This window comes from Lepidochelys olivacea (genome assembly GCF_965140295.1).
Source record: "Lepidochelys olivacea isolate rLepOli2 genome assembly, chromosome: 3".
NCBI classification, from domain to species: Eukaryota; Metazoa; Chordata; order Testudines; family Cheloniidae; genus Lepidochelys; species Lepidochelys olivacea.
In genome coordinates this window covers 191,653,352-191,678,840 of record NC_140413.1, presented here as the reverse complement: position 1 = coordinate 191,678,840, position 25,489 = coordinate 191,653,352, and the positions used below count along the sequence as shown (strand labels likewise).

At 43.4% G+C, this 25,489-nt stretch overlaps 1 protein-coding gene across 1 annotated transcript in view; it reads left to right on the top strand.

Annotated features, from left to right (window-relative positions):
* Positions 1-25,489, top strand: part of USP34 (ubiquitin specific peptidase 34) — a 265,626-nt gene that overhangs the window by 68,266 nt on the left and 171,871 nt on the right. Inside the window, exons 9-18 of the mRNA XM_084622930.1 lie at positions 4,969-5,050; positions 5,143-5,235; positions 9,995-10,120; positions 10,566-10,695; positions 11,387-11,422; positions 11,835-11,965; positions 12,601-13,232; positions 15,482-15,696; positions 16,837-16,952; positions 17,035-17,162. Of these exons, the coding sequence (XP_084479056.1) occupies positions 4,969-5,050; positions 5,143-5,235; positions 9,995-10,120; positions 10,566-10,695; positions 11,387-11,422; positions 11,835-11,965; positions 12,601-13,232; positions 15,482-15,696; positions 16,837-16,952; positions 17,035-17,162 (1,689 nt within the window). The remainder of the gene's footprint in view (positions 1-4,968; positions 5,051-5,142; positions 5,236-9,994; positions 10,121-10,565; positions 10,696-11,386; positions 11,423-11,834; positions 11,966-12,600; positions 13,233-15,481; positions 15,697-16,836; positions 16,953-17,034; positions 17,163-25,489) is intronic.

The following is a 25,489-nucleotide window of genomic DNA, read 5'->3' as shown; positions in this document are numbered from 1 at the left end:
AAGCCTATGGTGATTAGCGACCCTCATCAAAGTTGCTTGACGTGCTTTGGAGGAGCTCATATCAGTGATAAGTGTTGCATTTGTAAAAGCTTCAAGCCCAGGACAAACAGGGAGTGGGACATAAGACTGAGTGCTCCTCCTAGAATTGGCCCTTACTCTGGGCTCCGAGCCCCTGAAGTCAGACTGGACAGTGAGTGCGGCAGTGTCAGTGCAAAGCGCGCCTCCAGCACCGGCCTCCCGGCACCGGTCCCAGTCCCTGGAACGAGCAAAGAAGCAAAAGGAGCACCAAGGGAGAGGGCATTTCATGGCCTCCCATGTAGCAAAGGGAAAATCTGGGAAGGGAGCATAGATTCTTAAGGGACAGTAAGCCTCCAGAGGTCAGCCAGGCACTGACATTGCCAGCCAGGCCAACTAGCCCTTCTTGGGACCCATCGCAAACCCCAGGTAGTCACAGAGGTCCCCAGCACCTGGAAGTCCCGTCTACTCCAGAGGCCTTCCAGGGTGCAAAAGACATTGTCTTTGCCGGTGCCCCCATCCCCTTGTCCAGATGTGGTTGTCTCCAGGGGGAAGCGAGCACTGGGACCCATACCACAGTCCCCTTTGGTGCAGCATCGCTCCCAGGCATTGCAGTGGTTGGTGTTGAAGCGACAATCCCCGGGGATGTGCTTCTGACCTTCCCAGACCTACTGGAGTTCCCGGCACCATTCACGGGACTCTTGGCACAAGTCCCCCGTGGGATGGTGTTGGTCGTTCAGTGGCCGGCACAGGGCCACGGTGCACCACCGGTCACCAGAATGGCAGCGGTCTCCAGTTAGGAGACATTGCTCCCCGGCACACAGGACCCCAGTGGAGCCACGATGCGGCTGATCCCCACAAAGGCAACGCCTGGGAGGGACAAGAAGGGTCACGTGCCCCTCCCCAGACACCTCTGGAGGGGCACATTTGGCAGGGAACCGCAATGGCTGCAGCTCCTCTAGCACGGCTGTATCGCCCCCAGCCCTTTCACACAGCTGCGATGCTGCATCTCCTTTCTCCTGTCTGGGGTCTGAACAGCCCTGCCAGAGGACAGGGCTGGGGACTGGGGGCAGTACAGCCATGGTAGAGGAGCTGCTGGCATGGGGCTGGCCAGCAACCCCACATTCTGCTCCTTTTGCTGCTGCAGTTCCTTGCTGATACCCGTTGCTGATCCGCCGCTCCGTACCCTGGCCCCAAGCAGACGCCAGGATCTGGAGTTCTGTTACAACCCCCCATCCCACCATGAGTGTCATGGAAGCAGGCAGGAAGAGTATCCTGAGGCCTCATTGGCACTGCAGTGGTCCCCAAGGCAACACCCTTCTTCCTTCTCCTCGGAGGTACTGGATCCCTCAGGCCAGATGTGCCTGATTAAACCTGGGGGCGCTTCCCCAGTGCCATCGGCCCGTGCCTGGGCCCAAGGCCAATGGCCTACCGTATGGCGGTTCTGGAACCTATATGGGTTTCTACAGGCACCAGGGACACTCATGCAATGCTCTGTATCAGGGGCATCAGAGAGGAGGTCGACCACCGTTTCTTGACCACTCCCGGATTCAGGTGCAGGGTCTGAGCGAGGTGCCCGCAAGCCTTCTCCAGCTGCAGTGGAGGTCACCCAACCAGAGGAGGCAGTGCCAACCCCTGTTCCTTCCCTCGCCTTCTTGTTGTCCTCGTCTGATGAGGCAGTGGCGGGACCATCACAGATGGTGCCACAGGACGACGCCAGGGCACGTCAGGAGCTGCTGAAGAGGGTGGCAGTGAGCCTGGCATTACAGGCAGAAGAGTTGGCAGAACCCTCTGATGCTTATTTGACAGCTTGGCCGCGGTGGCCCCTTCCAGGGTGGCGCTCCCTGTGCATGAAGGGCTGGGAAAGCTTGTAAAAACTGTATGGCAAACCCCATCCTTTCTTCTGCCCATCTCTAAGAGGGCAGAAAGGAAGTATTACGTCCCTGCTAAGGGGTTCGAGTATTTATATCCTCTCCTGGCCCTGAACTCCCTTGTGAGCTCAACGGACAATGAAAGAGAGAGGTAAGGGCAACCAGGCCTGACTCCCAAAAATAAGGATGGCAAGAGGCTCAACTTACTTGGGAGAAAGGTTTATTCGTCTGCCAGCCTCCAGCTCCGAGTGGCGAACAATCAGGCCCTACTCGGGAGATATGATTTTAATGTTTGGCAGTCAGTGTCCAAATTTGTGGACTTGTTGCCTGAGCAGTCCAAGGTAGAGTTCCTTGCCATCCTTGAGGAAGGTAAAACTGTGGCAAGGGCCTCTCTCCAGGCTGCCTCTGATGCGGCAGACTCGGCTGCAAGGTCCATGGTCATAGCCATGGCAATGAGGCGGGCATCGTGGCTGATGTCCTCCGGGCTGCCAACAGAGGCTCAGAGCCCAGATTGGATAAAATTGTAAAACCAGAAAATTTTGAGAAGCCTTTTGGTTTAAGAATCACCTTACCGGTATTCGCAAAAAGAAAAGGAGTACTTGTGGCACCTTAGAGACTAACCAATTTATTTGAGAATAAGCTTTCGTGAGCTACAGCTCTCTTCATCGGATGTTGTAATTCTTTACCAGACATTCAGTAGCCAAGAATTTATATGAAATGCACAGCAAATAACAGTGTAGAAATTCTTAACGAGGCCCTGAGATTATGCATTTCCAGACCGAGAAGGTTTCTATCTAGACCAGTCTCAAGCTCCCATGCATTGTTTCCACAACACCAGAATTTAAAACTTAAAAACTTTAAAAATTTAAAACTGTTTAGTTTCTCATCCCTCTCCTAGCAGTTTCAGATATCCTGTCACATTGATCCTCCATAGTGCCTGAGGGCCTTGTTTTATGAAAGAGTACTAGCTGATTAGGATTGCCAACTTTCTACTCGCACAAAACTGAATGCCATTGCCCTGCTCCACTCCTCCTCTGAGGCCCTGCCCCCCGCTCACTCCATCTCTCCTCCCTCTGTTGCTTGCTCTCCCCACTGGAGCCCGCACCCCCTGCCGAAGCCCTCACGGGAGGGCTTGAGAGCTCCGGCAGGGGGTGCTGGCTCTGTTGTAGGGCCAGAAATGAGGAGTTCAGAGTGCGGGAGAGGGCTCCAGGCTGAAGGAGTGGGTGGGGATGTGAGAGGGGATGAGGGGTTTGGGGTGTAGGAGGAGGCTCAGGGTTTTGGATTGTGGGAAGGGGCTCTGGGATCGGGGCAGAAGGGGTTGAGGTGCAGGGGGGGGTGAGGGCTCTGGCTGGGGGGTACAGAAGGGTGCTTCGGGCTGGGGCTGAGTGGTTTGGAGGGCAGAAGGGGACTCTGGGCTGGGGCAGGGGGTTCGGGTGCTGGGATGTGTGAGGACTCTGGCTGGGGGTACAGGCTCTGGGCTGAGGCTGGGGATGAGGGGTTTGGGGTGCAGGAGGGTGCTCCTGCCTGGGATCAAGAGGTTTGGAGGAAGGGAGGGGGAGCAGGGCTTAGGCAGGGGGTTGGGGATTGGAAGAGGGTCGGGTGCAGACTCTGGACGGCGCTTGCTTCAAGCGGCTCCCAGAAGCAGCTGCATGTCCCCGTTCCGGCTCCTATGCAAAGGTGCTGCCAGGAGGTTCTGCGTGCTGTCCTGTCTGCAAGCGCCACCCCCGCGGCTCCCATTGGCCATGGTTCCCGGCCAGTGGGAGCTGAGGGGGTGGTGCGTGGGGCGGAGGCAGTGTGTGGAGTGCCCTGGTTGCCCCTATGCGTAGGAGCCAGTGCGGGGTCCAAGGTCCGCTTCTTCCTGGGAGCTGCGTGGAGGCTAGCAGAGAGCCTGCCAGTCCCACCGCGCCGCCAACCGGACAGTCAACGTCCCGGTCAGCATCCCTTTTTGACCGGCTGTTCTGGTTGAAAACCAGACACCTGGTCACCCTATAGCTGATAGCTGAGGAGATAGTCAGTAGACTGTGTGACATCTTGTAAGCCAGTTACGTCTCATATATTACTTTAGGTGATGGGACATTGTGTTCTCCAAAGGGTATAAGGCTGGTGAGTGTTTTTTTCCCTTAGGTTCTGGAATTACTACAGGAAAGGAAAGAGAAGGGCAGGCATTGAGCACTCATAACAAATAGCTTTTGATGGTGAAGGTCTCTTGAGGCTTACCATTAGTGACTGGGTTTTTCAGAACAGTTAGGGAATTGACAACCAGTGCTAGGAAATTAAGCTTTACTTGCAGGCTCAGCTCCATGCTGCGGACTCTGCCTCCCTCCTTTTTGAGCCTGTGGACTCTTGTTTCCTTACTGTAGGTGATCATCAGGACTGGAGATGCTGAGGCTGTAGTAGTGGCCATGAGGGCCTTTCACTCAAATTCCTGTAGCCCATCCCCGTGCACAACTGTCATAACTGGGTTGTGTGCAGGGAACAGGATTTTACCCCAACAGCACATCAACTACAGTCTGTGCTCTGAACACCAAAATTATCACACATTGATCCTGATGCCCAAATCTTGGCAAACAAATTGGTCCATCTGCTTGCGTGGGAGGAACAAGGATATATGTGTTCGTTTCCAGATTGGGGGGAACTCAGTTTTTAGTTAGGAAAATTCAATCCCGTTATCTCGTTCTATTTGACAATTTATTTTTTGATTGGCTCTTGGCAGGGAGTCATTCTGTTATGGATCAAACTAAAATGTGATTTTGAAATACCGTGCATGTGTAATTAACTAGGTGCATTGTCATGTAAATAACACAGACTTTTAAAACTATGTGAATTGCTATTTCAGCAAGATTTGATGAGAAGGTAAAGTTTAAAAATTGCTCCCCTAGAAAAGTAATTTGTATAATTTCTACTTTTGTCAGTACTTGTGAATACCAGCTGAACACATTTCAGATTCAAAAATAGTTTTCTTGTAATTGTGAATATACAAATAAAATTGAGTAAAAGAACACTGTATTAGGGAAATGACTTAATATGAAATATAGACAAATAAAGAATTTATATACATATCAATACTCTTTTTCATATGTAGGTCCATTGCAAAAGAGCTTGCAGACTGGCTTATCAGCAACAATGTGGTTGAGCATATTTTTGGACCAAATTTACATATTGAGGTTTGTGTAAAATAATCTGATTTTTGGTGTATTTATGGAGGAGTAATTCTTTATTCTGTTAAATCTATCGTAAATATGTTCTCTCTTTGCAGATCATCAAACAGTGCCAAGTGATTCTCAATTTTCTTGCAGCTGAAGGGCGACTTAGTACTCAGCACATAGACTGCATTTGGGCAGCAGCGCAGGTATATAAAATATTTATATTTGTGAGAAGGAAATAAAACAGCCAGTTGAATTCCAGTTGGTCTTAGATTCACAAAGCAATGTTTCTTACTCTTTCCTGTTCGTCATTTACCATACTACTACATACCATACTACAGGATTTACCATGCAGTCATCTCTGCAACTTGAGTAAGATATGCAGATTTTCCTATACTGCATCTACACTAGCGAATTTTGCATCTCTGATTTGCTACAGGCACAGCTCCACCATTGAGAGCAATGATGGAAGCTGTAGGGTGTGGCTCATGTATTTATACTACTGTGTTGTCTAGTGAAACTGTCTGAGTCCTTTGTGCACAATAATTTACCACTGATAGTGCTACTCTGGAAAACTGTGGCTGTGATATTTACTACTGTAAAAGCAACCCTAAAATCTGAAGTTATAGAAAACAGTGAGATGTGGTATTGAATTTTCCCTTGGCTATATTGAGAACAAACTATTTGTAGATCATATTTGCTGACTTGTTTGAATTATTTTGTTTAGTATGATGTTTTCAATAATTCACTAATTGTTTTCAATAATTCTTTTTTTGTTAGAGATTTAAGTAATGCAGACATTTGTGTATTCTGGTACACACACACACACTGTGCAAGGAAAAAACCTCAGTGTAGTGCAGAGGAATGAATAAAGATTAAGATATATTTGATCACAAGCAAAGAAAAGTATGACTTGGGAGTGCTTTTAAATTTATTATGATTTTGGGCTATAATACATGTTTTCTGTTTTCAAGAATATTTCTCATTTGTTTGATTCTGACACCAGAACAGATATATTAAAACCTATATCTGTATATTTTTATACTTGGTTATTAGTTTTCATAGAAATGGGCACCGATGGCTTCTTGTGTTATTAGTTACTGTAAGTTGGTTTTGAATGAAAGCTGCAATTAGATTGTCTGAAGAAGGTTGCTAGTGCTTTCTTTATAAAACATTTCCCAAGGTCACTCCTCAAAATGTTATTTTAAAATGACAGGTTTCAGAGTAGTAGCCGTGTTAGTCTGTATTCGCAAAAAGGAAAGGAGTACTTGTGGTGCCTTAGAGACTAATCATAGAATATCAGGGTTGTAAGGGACCTCAGGAGGTCATCTAGTCCAACCCCCTGCTCAAAGCAGGACCAATCCCCAATTTTTGCCCCAGATCCCAAATGGCCCCCTCAAGGATTGAACTCAGAACCCTGGGTTTAGCAGGCCAATGCTCAAACCACTGAGCTATCCCTCACCCCGAACAAGTACTCCTTTTATTTTAAAATGCCATTTATTAAAATAGTGTTAATGAAAATTAAGGCCTACATTTGTTTAATTAATAACATGTTTCTACAGTTTGAAATCAGTTTTTTTTCTTCATTGCTGATAATGGGTGCGGATCTTTGGCAGACTGTGTTAATTAAATGCAGAGAGCTGATACCATCTCTCTGTGGTTATCTCCTGATTTCTTTCTCCCATTTTCCTTCCTTATACACCTGTTTTCCTTTTCTCACTACACCGACTTTTGTGCAAGCACTCCAGTTCCATAGTACTGTTGGAATCCTGGTTTTAGACATGAGTTTTGTTGCTGTTGTGCTTTTCAAGGATCTTTTATATTCATGCAGCTCCATGGAGGTAGCAAGGAAGATAAACTGCCATTTTTAACTTTAAAAAAAATCTCTTAGCAGAGCAGTACTATTCCAAAGAGCTTAAAAGGGACAAGAAATAATGTTTTATCTTTATTACTGCTTCCCCATGTAATAGTTAAATCAGTGTCAAAGAGCCTGACCCATGGATAGCAATAGAAACACATTGGCGTTAGAGTTTAAGGCTACAGAACTCTGGGAATTGTGCTGCTTGTTCAAAAAGTAGAGATGGAAGGAAGAGTAAGATGGAGAGGGAATGACTGAATCCTGGGACTGCAGAAAGGAGATCTAGGCTGAAAGCATCATTTGTATTTAATTAATGTACTAAGCCAAAGCACTTCTCCACTTTCAAGAGTAACATTATCAATGCTGCAGCTTCAATGCCTAGATTAGAAGAGAGCTGAAAGATCTATTTAAAACTTAGCACTTTATTTTTGATATAATTTTAAGTTATAGCCTACTTTCATTGTTGCTTTCACATACAGTAACTACATCAGTATCAGTAGGTCTCATTCATTGGCAGAAGTTTAAGCTGCAGCTGTTAATTAGCTCTTTCAACCTTAAATCTGTGTTTCTTGCCTTTCATGTGTTTAATTTCCCAGACATAATGTTGCATTAATGTATTTTTCATAGAATTGCATTGTGTGTATTCTGTTAAGTAGGGAAATAAAGATGAAAAAGCCCTCTGAACTCCTGAAATAGGGATTGGAAATAGAAACTTTTTTCAAGTTTAAATTTGATGTTTGTTATCAGTGCTCACTAAATATAAAAGAAACTTTCCTTAACAATAGTATACTCCAGATATGAGACTTAATTCTTTCTTTGCTTTGTGCTCAAAAAGATTCCTTTTTGCTGTAAGAACCTAGCAGGTCTAAATTGCTTCCCTGAAAAGAGTTTAGAACAGGGTTTCTCCACCTGTGGGTCGGGACCCAAAATTCAGTCACCAGAATGTTTCAAAGGGTTGTGTGGCAGCTCCTGTTCCACAGGGATGGCTGGTCTCGCCTTCCTGCTCCAGGCACTGGGCGGTGCAACCTCTTGAGGTTCCAGCACCACTCACGTTTGGCCCAGCCGTCATGATAATGAGAGTCCTGGTAGGCCAAATTTGAGTGAGAGGTACTGCAACCCCATGAGCCAGGTCACAACTCCACTCTCACGTATTTGGTTCAGTCAGGGACATGGGGCCAAACCTGAGTGGCGCTGCAACCACAAAGGTTGCAGTGCCTAGAATGGAGAGCCAAACCCAGCCAGCCTCACAGCATAAGAGCTTCAGGAACTGCCACTGTGGGGTGAGTACCAGGCAGGATCCAACCAAAACTATCCCAGGGCCTCAACCCCCAGACTATTTACTGGGTCCCAACAGGCCATAAATGTTTACAGATGGGTCCTGAACCCAAAAAGGTTGAGAGCCATTGGTTTAGAAGATTAGCTTTTCCCACCTGTATTCTGCTTAGACAGAGCAATGGAAAGAGGAAGAAGACACACAATATTACTTGGACTGTGCAGCTATTTAGACTGGTGAAACAAAAATGTTCCTAAATTTGGAAGAGGCAACTTTTGCTTTTGGAGCAAGAAGTTTTCAAACTGGAAAAGGTAGTAAGTACGTTTTTGAATAGTCAAGCAACTTTTGGATCTAGCCAAACTATTTTGGAATGGAGATTTCAACAACAATTGGATGATGGTGGTAAGAAGATAAAGACAAAAAAAGGTCAAAAGGCACCTGTTAAAGATCTGTTTTGTTATTAACTAAGGTTCTGATCTTGCAGACACAGAAGAACATGCATAATTTTATACATATGAGTTGTTCCATTGGCGTCAATGTGACTATGCATGTGAATCGTTATGTATATGCTTAAGCGATTGCAGGACTGGGGCACAAAGTTGAAAAGGAGTGCATATCGATTTGATACTAGTTTTTGTCAAGGACAGATAGTTTTTTAACTATTCTTCAATTCCAGTCATATACATTTTAGAAATCTCATACAATAAAATACGCAAACTAATTTCAGTTAGGTGCTGATGAGAAAAATGTCAGTCTTATTCAATGTATCTGAAAATAGTGAAATTATGTCTCAAGGGAAAACTGGATCCTACTCTTATTTTGATACCTTTATTTATTTGATGGCTGTAATGATTTATTTTTTTAGAAAAGCAATAATTTTATAAAAACGTCATTAGAGAAGTTGAGAGCTAAAACATCTCTTGTCCCTCCTTCTTCATACTCTAAATTGTGACATAAATCTCTTTTTCTTAAATTGTACATCTTGACTTTTACGCTCAATGGATGAAATTCACCCTTGTGTAGAAAATTTGCACCATTTTATTCCCACGTGACCCCTGTACAGACCAATGACCACCCCCTACTCCTTTTTCTCTTTTAGGCTGACGGTAAAATGAAAGTCAGTTTTTTTTTAAATTATATATTTTTGAAGTACATACTTGCTAACCTAAATCCAGAGCCTATTATACTATTATGTATATTATTTACTGAGTGTTTGATCCATACAAAAATATATTAATCCTTCAAAGCAAAAGTGAAAGTTGGGAACATATTCATGCAACACTTTGAAGTCAACTTTCCATTGTTTTGCGTTGAGCGCTGTAACTTTCTGGTGCAATAGGAGGTTCCATTAAAAAAGTCAGTCACTACTATTTCTGTGGTAATTAAAAACAGTTTTGATAAATTCTGTTTTATAGTTTACGTCTTAATTTCTAGTGCCTTCATTTGTATTCACCGCAAATGTAAATACTCTTTTGTCCCTTGGGAATTTATACACAAAACTTAATTGATTGAATTTATAGTTAAATCAAAAATGCAGAATAAGTTCTAAACAATTTTCTTTACCTCCCCCAAACTCTTATAGCCTCAAAACTAAGCAGGAGTTCAGTGATTTTGTGTTTCATTTTACCAAAGTTCAGGTGCTTAGAAATGAGAAGTTAGGTTAAATAAAAACTGAAGGTTTGATACTGCTCAGAATTGTTTTTGAATAATAAAGCTTCCTGAGAATTTTTATGTGAAGAAGCTTTTTAATGAAGACAATTTTATGAATGTTTGAATAACTCTTACAAAAACATTATTTTTCTCTCTCTTATGTCTTTTTGTTTGTATTTTGTAGCTGAAACATTGTAGTCGCTATATACATGATCTGTTTCCTTCATTAATCAAGAACTTGGACCCTGTCCCGCTTAGACATCTTCTTAATCTAGTCTCAACTCTTCATCCAAGTGCTCATACTGAACAGGTAAAAAAAACAAAAAAACAAACCCTGAAGTACAATAGTACATGTTTTAATTTCTTCAGTGTCATTTGTGACAAGAAAAAGAAAATATACATGATATTAGCTCATTGGACATGTAAAGTCTATTTCTTTTCATAATTCTTATAATGTAGGAATATGCAATAGTGTACCAAATAGGATTTTTGTGCTGCATCTTAAAATAGCCTTTTTGGCTTTTAAATTTTGATAGTTACCTGTTTTAGAAAAGTATATATTTAGAAGTTGATAAAGTTCCTTATGTTTAATATTGGACATTTCTCCATTTTGTATAACAAAACATTCACTTGTTTTCATGAGTTATTTACTTTCATGTTCCATAGTATTGGAGTGCAGAAGAAGCAATAAGTGTATCTTTTGCATTGAAAACCAATTGCTTTTTCATTGTACTATAATCTGGTTTTGTTTATAGACCTTATATTTGGCATCAATGCTTATAAAAGCACTGTGGAATAATGCACTAGCAGCTAAGGCCCAGTTATCAAAACAGAGTTCATTTGCATCTTTACTCAGTACTAATCTACCCATGGGAAATAAGAAAGGTGAGTATATATTTTGCAGTGTAATGTTTATGTATTGTTCCAAAGTAGATAATATAGTTTAGTCTTTGATTTTTTTTTATCAATCAGTGGTAACTGGTAACTTTGAACCATAAGCTCATGTGTAGGGTTTTTTAGTAGACACCATATGAAAGTAAAATTGTAAAATGGAGCTTGCTGTATCATTGAGGCATACTTTTCAAGTAAAGGATAAAAAAGAAGATTACAAGGAGATTACATCTATCCCCACTCATATCCTGTAAAGAGACATTGAAGTTTCATGAACATCTTTGAAAACCTTTCCATTCACAAACAATTCTGCTTATACATTCTCTATTTATACATTCTCTATTGTATACATTTTTTTCCTTTCCTTTCCTTTCCATGGGGCACCAGCTGACTGCACCTATTCTGTTGAATGTTTACAGCTGTAGTGCATTCTTTTGTTTTTTAAATCTTTACCTGATGTTTCACTTAATTTTCATTCCTTGACATTACATACTGCTCCTCTTTTCTTAGGCTTTTTTGTCTAGACACTTACGGACGGCCACTTTGGAAGGTGGTGTGGACCTATTTTATTGTAGGTTTCCTTCCTTTGACACTGTTAATTATATACTATAAGCAACTGATATGCTGACCCAAAGAAGCTCAGTCACTTAGAATGTTTCCCTCCTGTTTTTTCCTTTCCCTTCAGAGGAAGAAGAGCTCAGAAGAGCAGCCCCATCGCCTTGTAAGTTGAGTACTAGAAATACTCTGCAACCTAAGTTATAATCTTTTGATAGCACGAATGCCATCTAGAGCAATAGGCTTTGTATTATCAGAAATGAGTTTGCACAATTTTTAAAGTATATTTTAATGAGAAGTCAGTAGAAAATTCCTTTTTGTATAGAAGCTGACAAATTGATATCACTGTCAGATTAGAAAAGTAACATTGGAACTCATGATTTGCAGCAAAATGCTGACTACGTTTCAAAAATATTGTATTTAAATGAGTCCAGCTTACGTTTTGAGTTACATCCCCTGTTGAGGTGTTGTTAGGAATATGGTGTTGAGATCAAGGAGACTAGGTAGATATGTGTAATACTGTTAACGTATAGGTTAGTGAAAGTAACATTGTAACTGGGAGCATGCTTTTAAAATAGGGTCACCTGCAGCTAGTCCTCAAAGTAGTGACAACAGTGACACCCATCAGAGTGGAGGCAGTGACATTGAAATGGAGGAGCAGCTAATCAACAGAAACAAACTTGTGCAACAACGACTTTCAGATACAGAGGTACAACTACAGATGTTCTGTATTTAATTATTGATTTGCTATTAATCAGTTATGAGAATAATTTTTCTGAGACTTTAGGATAGTTTTAAGAGACAAACACAATTCACGGTATGCATGCATATATTCTTTACTTACTTATGTCTGTGGCGGGAGGTCAGGAAACCTTGCTTCAAGTTACTACTCTGCCTGGATACCTAAGGCCAAGGCCCAGTCTAGCCCTAAGTAAACAGACACAGTAAAGTGAAAGAATACTGCATCATAAAATATTTTTAAGTGAAACTCTACTTTAGTGTATTTGTATCATCTATAACTTAGCAAATGACTGCATGAACTTGGGAATGAACTTTGGTACCACACTATATATGTGTGTAGAGTATGTGATCTATTATGAATAGGGTAATTTGATTTTTTTAATGTTTTGTGTACCTAAATCTTTTTCAGAACAAACGTTGTAGCACTTGCACAGCGAAAGAACTCCTAAAGAATCGATGAAAAACAGTAGATTTGATGTATATCCTTACAATTAAAGAATTTTGGAATTTGTCTAACAAATATTTTGTTAATGTTGATTTTATATATGTATAAATATGTTTTAAAATTTATTTTTGACATAATCAATTTTTGTAACATTATAGGAGTCTATGCAAGGAAGTTCTGATGAGACAGCAAACAGTGGTGAAGATGGCAGCAGTGGTCCTGGTAGCAGCAGTGGCCACAGTGATGGATCCAGTAATGAGGCCAATTCCAGTCATGCAAGCCAGTCTGCAGGAAGTCCAGGGAGTGAGGTGCAATCAGAAGATATTGCAGATATTGAAGCTCTCAAAGAAGAAGATGAGGAAGAAGAGGAAGATAGTGGTCATAATCCTCAGAAAAACAGTAGGAGCACGGAGTTACTCAGCAGGAAGATAGAATCACAAGCAGGCATTTGTTTAGGAGATTCACAAGGGGCAGCAGATAGGAGTGGTGCAAGCAATGGGTCAGGAAAGGACCATGTTTTTAACACTGAGTCTGTGCCTCCAGTGGATAGTCGAATTAGAATGCTAGATGCCTGTTCACACACTGAAGATGCAGAACATGATATGACGGGGGAAATGAATCCGGCTCACATATCACAAGGGTCTCAGGATTCTTGTATAACACATACAGGGGACTTCCTTGGGGAAACCATTGGAAATGAATTATTTAACTGTCGGCAGTTTATTGGGCCACAGCATCATCATCATCACCACCACCACCACCACCACCACCACCATCACCATCATGAAGGGTAGGTTGGTTATGCTTCTTTTAATTTCCTTTACAATAGCAATAAAAGTGATTGCTAAATGTACACTTCAAACATGTTCAGAAGATGTTCCATGTTCCTGGATCATTCAGATGATTACTTTTTTAATATCCTACAAATAGTTGCACAACAATCTATTTTATTGTCTAATTAAAGTTGCTTGCAAAGTTTTTATACTGGATGAAAAGATGTGCTAGAAGAAAACACTAAGATTCTTTTGTTGGTAAATTTACATTGTTCAGCTAGTAATAACAACATGGTGACTTCGTCTTTCATTAATGAAGCCGAAGATTTGCTTTTTAGTTGTCTTTCTAATTTCCATAGTGATAAACTATGTTGCCAGGTGGTTCATATCTGTGTTTATCTGTATATAAGTATCTCTTCATGTAGATAAGTTTAACAGACTCGTGTGCTGTGTTGAATTGCTTCATTACGTACAAGTTAGGGCTGTCAATCGCAGGTAACTCACGTGATTAACTCAAAAAAATTAATCGTGATTAACTCAAAAAAATTAATCGTGATTAATTGCACTTATAACAATAGAATACCAATTGAGATTTATTAAATATTTTTGGTTGTTTTTCTACATATTCAATATTGATTTCAATTACAACATTAAATACAAAGTGCACAGTGCTCAGAGTGCTCACTTCTTTTTTATTATAAATATATGTACTGTAAAAATGATAAACAAAAGAAATAGTATTTTTCAATTCACTTCATACAAGTACTGAAGTGCAGTCTCTTTATCATGTAACTTACAAATGCCGATTTTTTTTTTGGTTACATAAGTGCACTCAAAAATAAAACAGTGTAAAACTTTAGCGTCTACAAGTCCACTCAGTCCTACTTCTTATTCTGCCAATCGCTAAGACAAACAAGTTTGTTTACATTGATGGGAGATACTGGTGACTGCTTCTTATTTACAATGTCACCTGAAAGTGAGAACAGGCGTTCGCATGGCACTGTTGTAGCTGGCATTGCAAGGTATTTACATGCCAAGTATGCTAAACATTTGTATGCCCCTTCATGCTTTGGCCACCATTCCAGAGGACATGCTTCCATGCTGATGATGCTTGTTAAAAAAATAATGCATCAATTAAATTTGTGAGTGTACTCCTTGTGGAGAGAATTGTATGTCTCCTGCTCTGTTTTACCCCCTTTCTGCCATATATTTCATGTTATAGCAGTCTCGGATGATGACCCAGTACATGTTGGTTTTAAGAATACTTTCACCGCAGAATTGACAAAACTCAAAGAAGATACCGATGTGAGATTTCTAAAAATAGCTACAGCACTCCACCCGAGGTTTAAGAATCTGAAGTGCCATCCAAAATCTGAGAGGGACGAGGTGTGGAACATGCTTTTAGAAACTACAGAACCCAAACCACCAAAAAAGAAAATCAGTCTTCTGCTGGTGGCATCTTACTCAGATGATGAAAATGAACATGCGTCAGTCCGCACTGCTTTGGATCGTTATCAAGCAGAATCCATCATCAGCATGGAAGCATGTCCTCTGGAATGGTGGTTGAAGCATGAAGGGACATATGAATCATTAGCGCATCTGGCATGTAAATATCTTGCAACATCAGCTACAGCAGTGCCATGAGGATGCCTGTTCTCACTTTCAGGTGACATTTTAAACAAGAAGCAGGCAGCATTATCTCCTGCAAACTGTAACCAACCTTGTTTGTCTGAGTGATTGGCTGACCAAGAAGTAGGACTGAGTGAACTTGTAGGCTCTAAAGTTTTACCTTGTTTTATTTTTCAATGCCGGTTTTTTGTACATAACTCTACCTTTGTAAGTTCAACTTTCATGAAAAAGAGATTGCACTACAGTACTTGTGTGAGGTGAATTGAAAAATAATTTTTTTTTTTACAGTGCAAATATTTGTCATAAAAAGTAAAGTGAGCACTGTACTCTTTGTATTCTGTGTTGTAATTGAAATTAATATATTTGAAAATGTAGTAAATATCCAAAAATATTTAAAATAAATGGTATTCTATTGTTGTTTAACAGTGCAATTAATCGTGATAAATTTTTTAATCACAAAATTAATCACGATTAATTTTTTAATTGCTTGATAACCCTAGTAAAAATATTTATTATTTCATCTGTTGTGACAAATTATTTCTGAAATTATATGGTAATTGGAATTTATAAAATTAGCTTTATTGTACAAAACATGTTTCTGAAATTATTCATTTTAATGCTTGTCTGTATTTTATAGACACATGGTTGATGATATGCTAAGTGCAGATGATGTCAGTTGTAGTAGTTCCCAGGTCAGTGCAAAATCTGAAAAAAATATGGCTGATTTTGATGGTGAAGAGTCTGGTTGTGAAGAAGAACTTGTACAGATTAATTCACATGCTGAGCTAACATCTCATCTTCAACAGCACCTTCCTAACCTTGCTTCTATCTACCACGAACACCTTAGTCAAGGTAAGAGTTAGTAATAGTAAGAAAAAAACCCAACTCTTTTTCTGTACTTCTAACTTTAATTTTGTCTTTTTAAAAATAAACTCTCCAGTAATTTCAACAAATAGATAATTTTTAGAAGCAAAGCAAATGAACAAACAAAACCACCAGACAAATCTCCCCTCCCCCCATGGAGGAAGTGTGTAAAACTATTAACAATTCGGAAGATGCTATATTATTTCAAAGGATTTCTTTTTACATGTATGCTATATAAATATATTTCTGTATATGTTTTCTTTCATTTCTTTTGTCAAATGATTTTTATGCAAGATAAAATAGAAATTAGTGTACTGTAGATCACTTTTTTAGCATTCTGCTTGAGATCTTATCCAGTTGTTTTTCCTTATGAAGACCCAAATTATGAATTTGAAAAGGACCTTTACCTAATTTCTTTTTGGTATTTTTAATTTTGCATGTGCAAATAATTGCAACATAATACATACAATTGTTTGCAGACAGATGTATTTTAAACATCTACTTGGTTTTGCCTGCATTTTATTTTCTTATACATCTGAATGGTATCAGTTGTGCCCACACAATTTCAGAAGCAAAACTGCCCCTATAAGTGTTTGTGCCTTATGGATTCTAGATGCAAAAGAGTGGTTTTTAAAAAAATCTGTTATTGAAATATTAATTTTTAAGTGGAAAACTAAATGCCTGTTTTTATTGTTGCTCTGTTGGATGGAAGAGGCCACTTAAAAATCACAGTACAATGTAAGGGAGGAAAATTTTGACATTCCTTGTGTCCTCCCCAAGATGGTTGTTTATGAAGACTCCAGTCCTCAGGTCTACAGATTGACTTTTTTTTTTTTTTTTTTTTTTTAAAGAAGTGTATGCAAGCATGTCTTCCATTAGCAGATGCAAACTATGAGCCTTTGGTTAATCATTCTTGCATGGTTATGTTGCCTTGGTTTTCTTTTTGAGTGTTTCCATGTGTGCAGAAAGTTTTCAATTATGCTTTTTTTGGATTTGAAAATCTGACAAAATAATAAACAGAGTTTTTAAACAGATTTTTTGAAACTAATAATAGCCATACATTGAAGCACAATATTCAAATTATTTTTTTTTGTGCATATTCAATAATAGCACCTGTGTTTTGCTTAGGGCCAGCCGTTCATAAACACCAGTACAACAACAACGCAGTGACGGATATTAACTTGGATAATGTTTGTAAGAAGGGAAATACTCTTTTGTGGGATCTGGTCCAGGATGAAGATGCAGTAAGTTAAATATCAGAAAAGAATATCTGCCAAAAGAAAATAAATACATGCTTGTCAATATCTTTTCTCTTACTTTCTGTAGATTCATCTCTCTGAGGGGTTAATAAATGAAGCAGAGAAGCTGCTCTGTTCCTTAGTGTGCTGGTTTACTGATAGGCAGATCCGAATGAGATTCATTGAAGGCTGCCTGGAAAATTTAGCAAATAACAGGTAACTGAAATTATTTATGCTATCACAGATTATTACATTTATCAGTTTCTATGTTCATGTATCAAAATAGCCATTTCTTTCTTTAAGCATATGCCTTATAATGGTCATGCTGAATATATATTAGGTTCTTAATCTTACTCAAAGGCCTGTTAAAGCTGATATGGGTAAAACATCAAAGTAAAGGGAAAAAAATCAATCTGAAGAGTGATATGAACCTTTCTGATATTGCTTTGAACTGGGACATGCTGAAGTCTCTAGGCTTCAAATACTGTTCAGCAATCCCCACTCCAGCTCTGTAAAGTGCCAGTGTGATGGTCACATTACGTGTAAATGCCCTGTTTGCAAGGGATTCACTCTCTGGACCAAGACAGAGAAAGATACAAAAGTTGGGTCAGAGACATTCTTATGGAGGCAGCTTTGTGCCCCCATTCAGTATTAAGCCTTTTGGTATGTGGAGACTCAGATTCCACACCCTTTCTCAGCACACTGCCAGACTTAGTGGCACCCAATATTGAAGGGTGTCTGATAGAAGATATTGCTTTCCCCCTCTGGGGCCCTGCAAGGAGCAGGCAATCCTGCTTTTTCTTCAAGGGCTTAGTCCCCATTGGCCCACCATGAGAAGTCAAGTACCGAGGTTAGGGCAGCCTTTGCAAGATTGTCCCCAGTACCACACTTGGGTTCTTTTGAGTCATCAACTCAGATACTGTCAAGATAGCCGACTTCGTCTGCAGCACCAACTTCGTATACAGCTTTGTTGGTACCAACCACACCTGCAGCATACACAGCAGCATGGGACCTCCTGTGTTTGTCAGTACCAGATTCATTGCTCATGTAGGATGACTCACTTCCTGCTTCCCTCTCACTAACACAGGTGTTCAGTTTATGTTTTGCTTCAGTCTTTATTAAAAGGTTAGTGATGACCATATACTCAATGCAATACTAACAACAAGGGGGAAGGAACACAAACCAGAATAAGGAAATAACAGGTTAAAGAATGTTTAGATAAGTTAGTTTAGATATGTGCGTTCAGGTCAGCAGGGCCTGATGAAATTCATCCTAGGGTACTTAAGGAACTAGCTAAAGCAGGGGTTCTCAAACTTCATTGCATTGCGACCCCCTTCTGACAATAAAAATTACTACACGACCCCAGGATGGGGAGTGGAAGCCTGAGCCCACCCAAGCCCCACTGTCGGGGCGGGAGGTCGGGGGGTAAGCAAAGCTGAAGCCCAGGACCTGTAACTTGAGTCCCAACATGCAGGGCTGAAACCCTCAGGTTTTGGGCTTGGATGGTGAGGCTTGGGCTTCGGCCCTGGGTCCCAGCAAGTCTAAGCCAGCCCTGGCGAACCCATTAAAATGGGGCCATGACTCACTTTGGGGTCCTGATCCACAGGTTGAGAACTGCTGAGCTAAAGCAATCTTGGAATCATTAACAATTTTCTTTAGGAACTCCTGGAGATCATGTGAGGTCCCAGAAAACTGGAGAAGGGCAAACATAGTACCTGTGTTTTAAAAGGAGAACAAAGACGATCCAGGGAATTATAGGCCAGTCAGCCTAACTTCAATACCTAGAAAGATACTGAAACAAATGATTAAACAACTTGTAAGCACCTGGAGGATACTAGGGTTGTAAGGAATAGCTAGCATGGATTTGTCAAGAACAGCACATGCCAAACCAGCCTAATTTCCTTTTTCTTGCCTAGTGGATGGGGGCGGGCGGGAAGCAGTAGATCTGATATTTCTTGATTTTTAGTAAGGCTTTTGACACAGGGAAACTAGGAAAATGTGATCTAGATGAAATTGCTATAAGGTGAGTGCACAACTGGTTGAAAGACCATACTCAAGAGTTGTTATCAATGGTTTTCTGTCAGAGTGGGAGGGCATATCTAGTGGAATCTGGCAGGGGTCTGTCCTGGGTCTTGTTATTCAATATTTTCATTAATGACTTGGATACTGGAGTTGGAGGTATGCTTATAAAATTTGCAGATGACCCCAAATTGGGAGGGGTCACAAACACTTTGGAGGACAGTATTAGAAATCAAAATGCCCGTGACAAATTGGAGAATTGGTCTGTATTAAACAAGATGAAATTCAGTAAAGACAAGTGCAAGGAAGGAAAAATCAAATGCACAACTACAAAATCGGGAATAACTGGATAGGTGACAGTGCTCCTGAAAAGGATCTGAGGGTTATAGTGGATCATAAATTGCATTTGAGTCAACAATGTGATGCAGCTGCAAAAAAGGCTAATATTATTCTGGGGTGTATTAACAGGGGTGTCTAATGTATGACGTGGGTGGTAATTATTCCACTGTACTTGGCACTGGTGATGCCTCAGGTGGAGTTTTACATCCAACTCTTGGTGCTACACATTAGGAAAAAAGGTGGATGAATAGGAGATAGTCCAGAGGAGAGCAACAAAAATGATAAGATTCAGAAAACCTGGCTTCCCCGGAAAGTTTATAAAGAACTGGGCATGTTTAGTCTTGAGACAAGACTGAGGCGGGGACCTAATAAACCTTGAAATATTTCAAGCACTGTTATAAAGAGGAGAGAGATCAGTTGTTCTCCATGTCCACTGAAGGAAGGACAAGTAGTAATGGGCTTAAACTACAGGAAGGGAGATTTAGGTTAGATATTAGGAAAAGCTTTCTAAGAACAGTTAAGCTTTAGAATATGCTTCCAAAGGAGGTTGTGGAATCCCCATCATTGGAAGTTTTAAAAAACAAGTTGGACAAACACCTATCGGCGTGGTCTAGGTTTACTCGGTCCTGCCACAGCACAGGAGGCTGGAATTGATGACTTCTGAAGGTCCCTTCAAACCCTACATTTCTCTGATCCCTTGATTCTGTGAGGTTGTGGAAGGCACATGTGCTGCCCTGAAGGGTACTGCTATGGGAAAAAATTCTCTGGCTCTGGTGCACCGACACACGGATGCCTAAAGTGGAATGGACATGTACAATATATCTCAAAGAACAACAATTATGGAAGTGGTAGGTAACTGTTTTTCGAGTGCTGGTCCCTGTGTGGATTCCAAATGCAGGTGAGCATGTGTGCCATGCACCGGAGCTGGAAGTGTTCATAGCAGTGCCTGTTGACCCACGCATGCATCATGCGTCGGGCACGTGGTATGTCCGAGGCTTTAAGAGGCTGCTCCAGTTTCCTCCTACCGCCACATGGCCAGAGTCTGAACCCCAATTCCTCTATGCTCTTAGCCACCTAAAAGTACTGCGTTCTAAACTTTCATTGTATATAGTTTTCTTATCTAGTTAGTTGTCCGTTATTCATTGTAGCTAGTTAGGTTCTCTCTTTAGACTTCCCCTCCTGGGGACTCCTCCCTTCCAGCTCCGGTTCTATGTTCCATCCAACCGGCTTCAAAAATTGTGCCTCGTGCCCTCACGCCTTTACAGTGAGCGATGAACACATCCATTGCCTATACTGCCTGGGTGAAGCCCAAGTAGTTTCCCGCTGCTCCATCTGCCGTTCATTGCTGTTTGACCCGAGCAGCTCATGAACTTTGTCTCTGTAATTTTTTAATGGAGGGGGCAGTGGGTCCACATGCGCAACCGGACCCGGCTCTGATGCAACCACTGGAGCGGTGCCCATCACTGGCGGTGAGCACCTCATCAGGTCCCTCATGTGGCACCGACGGCACCGTCACATCCGCCTAAGCCCCACTGCGTGCACAAGTACAGGCACAAAGGTGGCTCCCCAATGAGGACTGCCTCAAAACGCAGCGTTACCTCCCAGAGCCATGATGAGTCAGATGAGAAATCACGCGTCACAGCAGAAGGTTCAACTTCTACTTCAGCCCTGAAGAGAGTGCACAAGGAGCTCTGCTCCAAACGCCATCACTCGCCATTGGCCCCGCCTTCCATCCCAACACTGGGACCTTCTATTTCATTCCCAGCACCATCAAGTCTAATGGGACCCTCGGGCTTGACACACCTGGTTCCACCTACTTGGGGCCGTTTATTGCGTCCGACATTGTCGACAGCGCTTATGTTGCCCTTTGCGAGTACTCCACCACACTCCAGACCTCCGCCCGTCTCCAGGCTCCCTTCTCCGGCCAATGAAATCCTTGTCCTCCATCATTCTCTGGTGACAGACGAGCCCCACTTGATTGTTGACCGCCCTCCTGCTCCACGCCTGGCACTGTGGGTCTCGCCGGTGCCGATGGCTCCTCCTTTCCCTCCTTGTCTTCCGACCCGGACATGGACCTTTCCCCAGCCTGTTCCTACAATCTGGACCCTTGGACTGTGGTCCTGTGGCTGACCCATGGTTTCAACACCCACAGATACTGCTGCTGCATGGTGACCCCTACTCCTGGCCTAACTGGCTGTCGTTGGACCCCTACCATCATTGCAGTATGTATCACCTGTGCTGTTCATCTTCTGCCCATACTGCCACTCTCCAGGAAGAACCCCTGGTTGCTCCCTCTCCGTCGGCACCATTGGCCCCAGCTGCACCGTCGGAACCACCCATCCCTTCAGGCACTTGGTCATCACTGGATGACGCCCTTATTCCACCTTCCCTCTCACAACCAGATGACCAGGGACAGAACCTGTCCCTGCTCCATCACATGGTTACCTCTCTCAGTCTCCTGGTGGAAGGTGTTTAGGACTCCAAGGACCAATTCCTGGACATCCTTCAACCACCCAGATCCTCTCGTATGGCCTTAGCCATCCATACCATCATATTACAACTGTCGCAGGCTGTGTGGCACATGCCAGCATCCTGTGCTCCTACACCAAAAAGGGCAGAATGCTGGTATTTCATTCCCTCTAAGGGCACCGACTTTCTTTTTACCCACCTACCACCTAACTCCCTGGTGGTCAAAGCCACCACTGAATATGCCCATCAGCAACATTTCAAATGCACCCCCCTGACTGTGCTGTCAAGAAACTAGACTTGATGGGTCGCAAGGTTTATTCATGAACAGTGTTACAGTTCTGCGTCACCAGCTACCAGGCTATTCTTGCCAAATACAACTTTCTGTCCTACTCCAAACTGGCAGACATCCAAGATTCTCTTCCACTAGACCGCCAGCAGGATTCCAGATGAGGGCAGACTGGTAGCCAAGGTCATGCTCCAGGGTGGGGTAGACACTGCATCTTGCTCCTTGGCATCTGGCGTAGTCCTCCACTGCAACTTTTGGCTCCAGTCTAGCGGCTTCCCTAAAGAGGTCCAGATGACCCTCTAAGACCTTCCTTTCGATAATAAATTATTCAGTGACAAAACGGATGAGTCCTTTCACTCCCTTTAGGACATGTGAGCTACACTTCGCTCCCTGGGCATCGATATTCCAGCCTCCACCCACTGACAACAACGTCCACCCCTCCGCCCTTGCCCATGGACCACTTACCAACCATACCCCCATTTGACTCACCTTGCCCTCGCTCTCAACAACCCCGACATTCCTCTTCCTCCACCTCTACCTTTCACTGACCATCGAAACAACCCTCGAGACCTGCGTACCCTCCCTGGACCCTCCTGTCTCGCCACAAGTCGTCTTGCCCTCTTTGCCCGGAAATCACTTCCGACTGTTGGGTGCTGGACATCATCCATCAGTGCTACCTCATCGAATTCCATTCCTTTCCTTCCCTTCTGGCCACCCTCCGGTCCTTTCACAAGACCATTTTCTCCACAATGCCCCTCTACAAGGGTGCCATAGAACCTGTTCCATGATGCTATCACAGCCGTGGCTTCTATTTCCACTGTTTCCTCATTCCAAAGGAAGGGAATGATCTTTGCCCCATCCCGTCCTCTGATCCCTGAACAAGTTTATTCACAGCTTTCGATTACGGTTGGTCACCTTTCCCCTCATCATCCCCTCCCTTTCCCATGGAGCTTGGTTCGCAGCTCTCGGTATGAAAGATGCATACTTTCACAGACCTCCACCCCACTCACTGCAAATTCCTTCACTTCATAATGGGCGGTGCCCATTATCAATTGTGCATCCTTCCCTTAGGGATTGCTACCACCAACCCCCCCCCCCCCACCTCTTCACAAAGGTCTTCGTGATTGTGGCTGCCAACATGTGCCAACAGGGCCATACCCTTTTTCCTTACCTGGACAACTGGCTTCTCGTAGCACCTTCTCGCTTCCACCTCCTTACCACCGTATTGATTCTATGCACCCTCCTCCACAATTTGGATATTGCATCAACAAGGAAAAGTTGATCCTTGTCCCTACCCGCACGCTTACTTTTATAGGGGCACAGCTGGACTCTGTTGCGACCCATGCCTTTCTTCCCAAGGACTGCTTCGTCACCCTCATTTCCCTTATTGTGATGCTCTGACTCCGTCTGCACATACACATCCGTCAGTGACTCTCCCTTCTGGGCCACATGGCGGCTTGCACTGCTATTACACCATGTGCCTGCCTCTATATGCATTTCCTTCAACATTGGCTCCGTACTGTCTAAGATTCGCAGTCAGACTGACTAAACGAATTGCTCGTCCTCCCCCCTTCTGTTAGCTTCCCCTGGCTGGTGGTGCAACCCATCCACAGTCCTAGCAGGCTACCGTTTACACCCCCCACACCCACCACCACCCTTATCACAGATGCTACATTGGTGGGCTGGGCCGCCCATCTTGGCGACTGCACAGCACTGGGCCTTTGGTCACCACGAAAAGCGCAGATGCCCATCAACATCATAGAATATCAGGGTTGGAAGGGACCTCAGGAGGTCATCTAGTCCAACCCCCTGCTCAAAGCAGGACCAATCCCCAATTTTTGCCCCAGATCCCTAAATGGCACCCTCAAGGATTGAAGTCACAACCCTGGGTTTAGCAGGCCAATGCTCAAACCACTGAGCTATCCCTCCCCCACGAGAGCTCCAAGCAGTCCGCCTTGCCTGTCAAGCCTTTCTACCCTGCTTCTGCTCCCCCCGCGTTCAAATACTGTCAGACAACATGACAGCAATCATATACATCAACAGGCAGGTGAGACACTGGCCAGCAGAGGGCACTCAGAGGCTGGAAAAGAGCTAATTCCCAGTCGACCAGCAGGAGGAGCCATGCCGGTGAGTCTTCTCTCTGCTACAGGCACGCTGTGCTAGAATCTCCTCGCAACACCAATAAATTGCAAGGGTTCCACTGTTCTACTCCTAAAGGGGTGTGGGGCTGGGCCGGGCTCTGGGGTGATGCCCTTCTCATTCCCTGGACTTCGGATCTTCTCTACGCCTTCCCGCCTGCTCCCATTCTCCCCCAGGTCTTAAACAAGGTACACTGGGACTGGGCAATGGTAATCCTTGTAGCTCTCTCCTGACTTCGCCAATAGTGGTACAGCAACCTTCTCCGCCTCTCTGCTCACCCCGCAATCCTGAATCTCCTGATGCAAGTCTGCAGACAACTGCAAACCCCAATCCATGTTCTCCTCACCTTACAGCCTGGTATTTGGTTGGGGATCACGTGTAGACCAGGCCTACTCTGTGCCCGTCCGTAACATCCTCACTAAGAGCAGGCTCCAAACCACTCACATCTGTTTCATTGCTAAGTGGCATTGCTTCACTGCCTGGGCATGCCACCACCACAGCCCAGCAGAGTTTGTCTCCATTTCTACTCTCCTGGACTACCTCCTCCATCTCCGCCAATTGTGCCTAGCACACTCCTCTGTCCGTGTTCACCTAGCTGTACTCAGTGCCTTCCTCCCACCCATGGATAGCTTCTCCATCTTTACTCACCCAACAACTTCCTGCTTCCTCTGGGGCTTCCTCAATGTTTTTCCCCTGTACAATAGCCCGCCCCACCTTGGGAGCTCAATTTCGTCCTCTTGACCCTCACCAAATCCCATTTCAAACTCCTTACCACCTGCTCCCTCACCCACCGCTCCATGAAGGTCATCATCTTGATGGCAATCACCTCTGCATGCCATGTCAGTGAACTGACAACCATTATGATGGACCCCCACCCCTATTCACCATCTTCCGTAAGGACAAAGTCTCCTTATGTCTACACCCCATGTTTCTGCTCATTGTGGCTTCCTCTTTCCACCTCAACCAAAGTATACGCCTCCCAGTCTTCTACTCCAAATCCCACGCCTTGCCCATGGAACGCTGCTGCCACTCCCTTGATGTTTGTCGGATGCTAACCTTTTAAATCCATCACACCCGTGCCTTCCGCCCAACCCCCTCGGTCTCTGTCGCCATCGTGGAGTGTCGCCGCAGCTCTGCCCTCTCTTTGCAACGTCTCTCCAAGTGGATGTCTCGCTGCATGGAGACCAGTAATGACCTATCGGGCACTCTGCTCCTACTAGGAATCATGGTCCACTCCACATGGGCTGACACTACCATGTCCGCCTTCCTCGTGGACATTCCATGGCAAGGC